The following is a 9,396-nucleotide window of genomic DNA, read 5'->3' on the forward strand; positions in this document are numbered from 1 at the left end:
GAATGATAGACTATTCATATAAACAAGGTGTGTCTTCTTTTCCGGGAGCCCAACCAAAAGAAACTCAAAGTTAATCGTGCTTGGCTTGGAGCAATTTGAGGATGGATGACCAACTGGGAAGTTGATTCCGGGTGCGCACGAGTAAGGAAAAAGTGTGCAGGAAAGACTAGTGTTGGTACTTGGTATGTGGGACCAGTCTAGATCCCAGGCGCAACGGTCAGGAACCGGTGGGTTTGGTCGGGGAGTTACATTGAGTCCATGCATAAGGTCAGGTTGTGGCGCATGCACATAAGAGTGCTCACGTGTAAACGCTGCAAGCTGGTTGAGTGTAGTCTGCATCAACCTGGTTTGAGGAGTCGATTGCATTACTGTTAGCAGAACCTTGGTAGTTGCTCATAATAAGAAGTTTAACATAATTGTGTTCAGTTTGTTTCAATGCATGAGATAAGCACCATACTATTTGCACCACTACTGTGACAATGTGAGCTCGTTCTTCCTAGTGCATCCGTGTCTTTGTTCACAAGTTGAGTATATCATAACTCCTTAATTGAGTTTACTTGACTAAAAATAACATGGCTAGTCTGTCTGGGAAAAGACAACTGAAAATCCATTCAAACTTGATATGCACTAATATATATGTCAGTAAATACATGTTCAAACTTCACATGATAACACTTGCCTAAGCGCATGGTAAGGCTGCTTGTAATGGGTAGTATCATAAGTTAGTATCATGTATATGATACTAGTATATGATACTACCTCCCTAAAATGCATAGTATCATATAGTAGTATCATAGATGACTTTATTTATTGTCATGCAGGACACATAGTAGTATTGCATTTATTATGATACGGTATCATGATATGATACTCAACCATCTTTTTCTTCATTTAATTCTATGCCACCTCATCTAAATTGCCTAGTTGGCATGCATGATACTAGCTATGATACTCCCATTACGACCAGCCTAATGGACTAATGGTTAAACAAACGAGGGAGTAATAATGCCAGTAAGAGTAAAACAAAATGAGAATATCTGCTAGGATGCAGAATCAAACATACCTTTGACTGCAAAACGTCTAGAAAGCCATCCATTCGTTTCTTGTTTGCCTCCATCTTACAGTTGGCAATTCTAACAAGGTACCGGATGTACTCAGGAGAAACAACAAGTTCATTTGTCAGACCAAGAGGCACCTCCATGCGAATTGAACATCTTATTGCTACCATTGCCCGTCTTTGCAAGCTTGTGATACCTAAAAAAGGCATCAACATTGCAAACAAATGGAACACAATAAGTCAATCAAGCACGCCACCTGAACTCTACTACGTAAACCCGAGATGTACAAACCGGCTCACCTGACTCCCGGAACCCCGCCCCGATTGCAGCGGCCACGAGCGTCGCGGCTGCCGAAGCATCCCTGCACTCCACCGCCACGATCATCGGCTCGAACCTGAACACGAGCTCATCCCCTCCACCCCTCTCTCCGCATCCAGTCCCGCCGAACAGGAGCTCCACAACTGCGTCCGCGTCAGCGGGGTCGTGCGAGATGTACAACCACCCGCCGCCGCGGGCCTTCTTCTTGGGCTTGGGGTCGGCCGCTTGGGACTGCGGCGAGGGCTGCGCGAGAACTGAGATGCGGCCGGAGCAGGAGGACGTGGTGAAGAGATCTGCGTGGGAGTTCAGCGCGTCGAGGAGCGGGGCGATGGGGACGTCTACGCCGCCTTTCGGTGACTTGTCCGGCGCCGGCGAGGAGAGCGCGGCCAGCGCCGCCGCTTTCCGGCGAGCGAAGTCCATGTAGGTGGCTTTAGGGTTTGGGTTGGGCTTTTCCGAGGTTTAGGCTGCGGAAGAGGTTTTGTTGAAAGATGATAGAAGATTGGGCCCGCAAATTAATCGGCCCCTTGCCGACGAAATGTGAGGGTTAAGTTAAGTCTCCTAAAAGTTTCTCAAAAAAAAAAGTCTCCTAAAAAAAGTGAAGTTAAAGGGTTGAGATCTTCAAAAAAAATGTAAGGGTTTTATAGTATATAGGAAGTTCAATTTTGAGACATATAACCTTGCAAAGTACTCCTTCTGTAAACTTTATAAGATCTTATAAAAGTTTACAAAAAGAGTACGCCTTTTCATTAGGGGCTCATTTGGTAATCGGGGATCCTCCCGGGATTCCCCTCCTTTCCCTGAGTGGGGAAGCCCTGAGCCGAATCGAGCCAGGGGAGCTTGCCGCTTTATTTGGTTCCGCACAAAGGGGAGGGATCCCGGCCCTTTCCGCGGCTTTTCCCGGCTGAGGTTTCCACGCCTTCACTGGTCCGGGAGGAAAGCCTCGTCTCACTGGCTCTCGCGACTGAGATGTGACGGTATTCTGTGAAAGCCAGGTTCTCTGTCCGACGACATGGAACGACGAGGCCCACTACCTCTCCACCGATCGCTCCGCCCCTCCAACGACGACGACGATAAAGGTCCACTGGTCTTCCTCCTTCATCCGAGCTCCCTTCTGCCTAGATGGTCCTCTCTTCGCTGACAGCACATCGGCCATGAGGCTAAGGGGTGACCGCCACCAATGGATCTGCACCCGACAAAGCTTCGAATCTGCCTGCCCCTGGTTGTTGGAACTGTCTCGCAGATCTCATGGTGTTCGGCAAGGACAACTTTGCCTCGCACACGCATGCGCTGCTACTGTTATCTTTGTACTCTCAGAAGTTGCATCTTCAGATCCTTCACAACGGTGACTGATCGCCAGCGACAATATGGTCGTGATTGATGCGGAGGTCGTCTGGATGGAGCGCTATTCCATTCGAAATTTTGCTGCTTCAGCTCTTTGTTCCCAATTTGGCCTTCCCCTGTCATCCCAGCATCCCGTCAGCCAAAGGATAATGTAGCTTTTCCACGGGGTTAAAGTTTGCACAAGAGAAAAATCACCGAGGCACCTGTTCCCTGGGGATGGCTCCCCTAGCATCCAAATGAAGCCTAGGTGTTGGTCGTTATATTTGGCTCGATCTCACTTATGATCCAGCTATTGTACCCTTAAACTCTACTATTTCGGATATTCAATGAAGCGTGTGTTTGCTAAAATAATAGTTAAGAGGGTACCTCTTGCAAAGGTCACTCCTTCATCTTCTCTCACTTTGACAAGTGGTGCACTGCATTTGCGCCACTTGTGCCAACCGAGAGCTTTTCATATATTTTTCGCACATTCGCATTTTCAAAATGTTTTATCTCTTGAATTGTGTGTCTAAATCATGAACCGTTTTCATCGTTTGATTTCTCGCATCTAAAACTTCGAAACTAGGTCATGTTAGAATGTGTTTGCAATAAGAACTTGCATGGCATCTTTTGTCCTACCCTCCCATGGCAGCGGGGTCCTAATGAAAACTAAGGATCGTTAAGGCGCTCCTTTTAATAGAGAACCGAAATAAAGCATTAACACATGGTCAATACATGAACTCCTCAACTTAAAGTCATCCCAGTCGATATCCTGATTGGAGGTCACCTTTGGGGGTCTAAGGTTTAGGACGATAACATGTGCATAAAACTTGCGGGTAAGATCAAGAACGCAAATATATTCATGAAAGTATAACATGTTCGGATCTGAAATCATGGCACTCGAGCCCTAGTGCTAAGCATTAAGCATATCAAAGTCACAGCAACATCAGTCTCATAACACAGTGGATACTATGGATCAAGCCCTAACAAATTGACATGATTACATATGAAATCCCACCCATCTCCATATACCTCCAGTATGCCTACAAGGGAATTACTCACACATGATTGTGAGCATCATGAAAATGTTGATGTAGAAGAGTTAGTGATGACGATGGACTCCAGATCAGGGTCCCGGCGAAGAACATGAGATGGTGGCGGCTCCATATCATAAAATGTGAGTTTTTTTCTTGGGAAGACGGAGTTTATAGCGCTAGAATTAGGTCAGGAAGGGGTCCAGGGGACCCATATGCCTTCCCGATGCGCCTTGGGGGGTGGGCACGCACCCTAGGCATGTGGGTCTAGGGTGGTCCCCCTCTAGCACTTCTTTACTCTAGTTTTTTTTGTTTATTCCAAAATAAATCACTTTAAGTTTTGTCCAATTCCGAGCACTTTTTATTTCTGCACAAAAACAACACCAAAGTAGTTCCGCTGAAAACAACGTCAGTCCGGGGTAGTTTCACTCAAATCATGCAAATTATAGGCCTAAACGAGAGCATAAGTGTTTGGAAAAGTAGATATGTTGAAGATGTATCACTCCACAACCCCTAGAAAACCCTAAGTTGGCGGAATCAACCAAAAAATGTAGGTAAATCCTTCACCGATCTCTTCGAATCTCATTAAAATCACATTCCAATGCTTTTTTTACGAAATCGATGATTTGGATTCGCAATGCCCAATGGCCACGTAATGCATGCCAAGCACTTCTACATCAAACTTCATGAGGGCTTCAAAGAGAGGGTGGTATGTTTGTTACAATGATTTTTTGTAAAACATGATGTGGCTTATTTGTTGTTATTTAATTCAGCCTACTATACTAGTAGTCTAGTACTTAAGTGTTTGTTTACATGGTGACCATGGGCTACATGTAACTGATGGAGTTACAGCTGGAGCCTAACCCCGATACGGTCAAAACAAAAAAGCAGAACGTAGGTTCTTATGGGTTCTCATATGAGTTTCTCTCTTGGGTTTTCTCTCAAGTCTCGAGCATCGGTGTGGACATAGAATTAGTTAAGATAATGACTCCACACCTTTTATTCATCACAAAACCCATCTTAATAGTCTTTAACATTCCTATGGCTCAATGATAAGCCTCCAACATATCTATAATTTTTTTATTGTTCCATGCCATTATAGTATCAATCTTGGATGTTTTATATGCAATTATATATCATTTTTGGGACTAACCTATTAACCTAGTGTCCAGTGCCAGTTGTTGTTTTTTGCCTGTTTTTGGCTTTTCATAAAATCAATATCAAACAGAGTCCAAACGGAGAAAAAACTTTTGATTAAATTTTTCTGGACCAGAAGAGGCCCTAGAAGGTTCGGGAGAAGACCTGACGAGCCATGAGGGACCGACAAGCTCGGGAGGCGCGCCCCCAGGCTTGTGGGCCCCTCGTGGCACCTCTTGACCTAATTCCGCCTCTATAAATTCTCAAATATTCCCCTGACATCAGAGAGCCACCCGAAAAACTTTTTTCGTCGCTGCAAGTTTTTGTCCCACGAGATCCCACCTGGAGGCCTTCTCTGGTCTCTGCCGGAGGGGGAATCGATCACGGAGGGGATCTACATCAACCTTGATGCCCTTTCGATGATGTGTGAGTAGTTTACCACAGACCCACGGGTCCATAGCTAGTAGCTAGATGGCTTCTTCTCTCTCTTTGATCTTCAATCAATGTTCTTCTCGATGTTCTTGGAGATCTCTTTGATGTAATGATTTTTTGCGATGTGTTTGTTGGGATCCAATGAATTGTGAGTTTTTTATCAGATTATCCATGAATATTATTTGAGTTTTCTCTGAACTCTTTTATGCATGATTATAGCTTTGTATTTCCCTCCAATCTGTTGATTTGGTTTGGCCAACTAGATTGATTTTTCTTGCAATGGGAGAGGTGCTTTGTGATGGGTTCCATCTTGCAGTCGCTCAATCCCAGTGACAAAATGGGACATGACACATATTTGTATCATTAGCATTAAGAATAAAAAGAGGGGGCTTATTCATGCGTGGGTTTACTTTGTCTACACCATGTCATCTTGCTTAAGGCGTTACTCTGTTCCTTATGAACTTAATACTCTAGATGCATGCTGGATAGCGGTCAATGTGTGGAGTAATAGTAGTAGATGCAGAATCATTTAGGTCTACATGTCTTGGCCGTGACGCCTATATACATTATCATTGCTTTGGATATCATCATGATTATTTGCTTTTCTATCAATTGCCCAACAGCAGTTTGTTTACCCACCATATACTATTTTCAAGAGAGAAGCCTCTAGTGAAAACTGTGGCCCCTCGGGTCTACTTTTTATCATATATTAAATAAAAAATACCTTGCTGCAATTTTTCTTTCTTTATTTTATTTTGTATTTTTGTTCTATCTATCACTACGAGATTTGATCCTTGCAATTAACCACTGAGGGATTGACAACCCCTTGTTCGCGTTGGGTGCAAGTATTTGTTATTTTGTGTGTAGGTACCGCTAACGAGGTGTTGCGTGGTTCTCCTACTGGATTGATAACCTTGGTTCTTAACTGAGGGAAATACTTATGTCTACTATACTTCATCGTCCTCTCCTCTTCAAGGAAATCCCAACGCAAGTCACGACTAGCACTCAACATGAGATAAAATGCGAGAGTTGAAACAAGACACCTTCTTCTCTTATTTTTTGCTTGGGGACTCCCTGGTCACCTTTTCATCAAACACATATGAATAATAAATGTACATTCACTTTGTGAACATCATCCCCTAATCACTTTTCATTTACACAAGGGGCAAAGATGTCCTCTCACCATGATGGATGACCAAAAAGGAAGGGGGAAGGGGATGCGGGATGGAGTGACGAACAAATTGACGATGACTCACATGGGATAGTATAAGTAGCATGTGGGGTGGCATGATACATCCATTTTGCATCAAGTTTTCCTACTGTTATTTATAATATGTTTGACCAATATAATACTTTGTAGTACCATTCTAATGCCTTTTCTCTCTTAATTTGCGAGATTTGCATGAAGAGGGAGATTGCCGACAGCTGGAATTCTGGACCTGAAAAAACTAGGTCAGAGATACCTATTCTGCACATCTCCAAATGAGCTGAAATTTCACGAAGAATTATTTTGGAATAAATAAAAAATACTGGAAGAAAGAAATACCAAAGGGGGCAACCCAGGTGCCCACGAGGCACCAGGACACGCCCACCCCTTGGGAGCGCCCTGGTGGCTTGTGGGGCCCCTGGCCAGCCTCCGGTGCCCATCTTCTGGTACACTACTGCGGGATGCTGCTAACGTGACACTACAATCAGAGACCCTTTGACGAAACTGTGTGCGATGCATTAATCGCAAACCGTGGTGTAAAACCCCGTCAAAATGAGATGAACTATTTGCAATTGTTCAGACATCAAACACGATTCAGATCAGAGATGCGTGTGTGATGAGTGGCATATGGTTAATCCATATGAACTGTTTGCGATGATCCAGAACAACAGAAATGGTCAGCCAAATGAGGGTGTGTGCAATATATGGCATACAGTTCACTAGGATGAATTGTGTGTGATTAGGCAACACAATAGAAACAGTCAGCCAGATTAAGGTGTATGCAATGGAGGGCATACAGTTCACTCGGATGAACTATTTGCGATGAGCTAAGAGAACAGAAACAGTTCAACTGAACAAGATGTGTGTGATACGCGGCGAACAGGTTCATAATCAGAAAATGTGTGCGAAGACCAATAATAACACAGACAATTGCTGCTAATAAGCCGTTTGATTTGCTATGTCTACAGAAGAACAACATATATATAACTAAAATAAACATCCAATTACATAAGTGACTATACAGATCATTCATACACACCTCAATAAATAATTGCATGCATTCTAAAGTAGGAGAAACGATCGTCTAGTCATCTACTTCTTGTGACGCTCCCGCCACTGCTCTGTGGCTTGATCCCTCGCCTGGGGCAGGATGAAGACACTTCCTCATGTCAACGATCTGCCTGTACATCTCATAGCTTGTGTACGCGTCCTTGGTCGCGTACTTGACGTGGTCTTCATCCAGTCTCTGATGCCAGGCATTCTTGTCCTTCTTGCTCTCATCCTTCATCTTCATGTAGTAGGGGTTGATGATGGCCGAGGCGAGGTCAACCAGGGAGTTCTGTTTATTGTTGGTGCTGCCCCAGACCTTGTAGTTGTCACAAATGTTGACTAGATTCTGGCAGGTCAAGCCCGAAACCTTGAGCGCTTTTAGATTGTTGGTGGTGTCCACCGTAGCGAAACTGCAGTCAAAGATGTTGATAAACCTGGAGAAACACTCGCAAGGCCTTGTGGCCAGGTGGTAGTGGTAGACGAGGATGTCATGTCACACGCACAACTGGGCAACGACAACCTTCTGATCTTGCCCGACACGACCACTGGTGAACTCGAGGTCGAAGCCGACCACTTAGTACTTGTCCTCAACAAGCAACTGCTCCATAGTTTGGATGGAGTTCTCCATCGAGACCGACTCGTTCGTGTACACCACTGAGAGGTCCTTCCCACTCACGTGGGTGTCCACTATGTGATCCATGGTGAACTACCCCCCCCCCCGGTTGTCGTCGTCGGCGCTGGGAGCGCCATTGGAGCCACGGGGAGCGCCATTGGGACTGTTGGATGTCCTTTCTATATGTGTCGTCGTGGGTGTGCTTATTGTGTCGTGTGGCGCGAGAGATGAAGGTAAATGGCCATGGGGATAAAATGGGGGTCGGGCGGCGTGGATTCTCGGCACGTCCGCATGGCAGTTTTTGCAGCGGGTAACTGCATCGTGGCGCCGCACCCGGTGCAACCACATGCATAATGGTAGCACGAACATACGTGATCGTGCGCCGATGTAGGATCGAAAGTATGTCTAGAGGGGGGTAATTAGACTTGACCGAATACAAATCTAGCCTTCTCCCAATTTTAGTTCTTGGCAGAATTTAGCAACTTAGCACAAGTCAAGCAATCAACCTACACATGCAACTCTAAGAGTATAGCAGTGGAATGTAAAACAATTGCACATGCAGGTAAAGGGAGGAGTTTGAGGAGGCAAACGCAATGTTGACACAGAGATTTTTTATCCGTGGTTCCGATAGGTGGTGCTATCGTACATCCACGTTGATGGAGACTTCAACCCATGAAGGGTAACGGTTGCGCGAGTCCACGGAGGGCTCCACCCACGAAGGGTCCACGAAGAAGCAACCTTATCTATCCCACCATGGTCGTCGCCCACGAAGGACTTGCCTCACTAGGGTAGATCTTCACAAAGTAGGCGATCTCCTTGCCCTTACAAACTCATTAGTTCAACTCCACAATCTTGTCGGAGGCTCCCAAGTGACACCTAGCCAATCTAGGAGACACCACTCTCCAAGAAGTAACAAATGGTGTGTTGATGATGAACTCCTTGCTCTTGTGCTTCAAATGATAGTCTCCCCAACACTCAACTCTCTCTCACAGGATTTGGATTTGGTGGAAAGAAGGTTTGAGTGGAAAGCAACTTGGGGAAGGCTAGAGATCAAGATTTATGTGGTAGGAATGGAATATCTTGACCTCAACACAAGAGTAGGTGGTTCTCTCTCTGAAAATGTATGTTGGAAGTGTAGGCATGTTCTGATGGCTGTCTCCACGAATGAAGAGTGGGTGGAGGGGTATATATAGCCTCCACACAAAATCTAGCCGTTACACACAACTT

The 9,396-nt window shown here is 45.1% G+C and overlaps 1 protein-coding gene across 1 annotated transcript in view; it reads right to left on the reverse strand.

Moving 5' to 3' along the window:
• The window catches only part of LOC119363489 (tRNA wybutosine-synthesizing protein 2/3/4-like), an 8,793-nt gene extending 6,961 nt beyond the window's left edge, over window positions 1-1,832 (reverse strand). The window contains exons 1-2 of the mRNA XM_037628860.1: window positions 1,358-1,832; window positions 1,064-1,254 (exon numbers count right to left, since the gene is read on the reverse strand). Coding sequence (XP_037484757.1) covers window positions 1,064-1,254; window positions 1,358-1,796 — 630 coding nt within the window. The 5' untranslated portion in view covers window positions 1,797-1,832. The remainder of the gene's footprint in view (window positions 1-1,063; window positions 1,255-1,357) is intronic.
• Window positions 1,833-9,396: the final 7,564 nt, after the last annotated feature.

This window comes from Triticum dicoccoides, chromosome 2B (assembly GCF_002162155.2).
Source record: "Triticum dicoccoides isolate Atlit2015 ecotype Zavitan chromosome 2B, WEW_v2.0, whole genome shotgun sequence".
NCBI classification, from domain to species: domain Eukaryota; kingdom Viridiplantae; phylum Streptophyta; class Magnoliopsida; order Poales; family Poaceae; genus Triticum; species Triticum dicoccoides.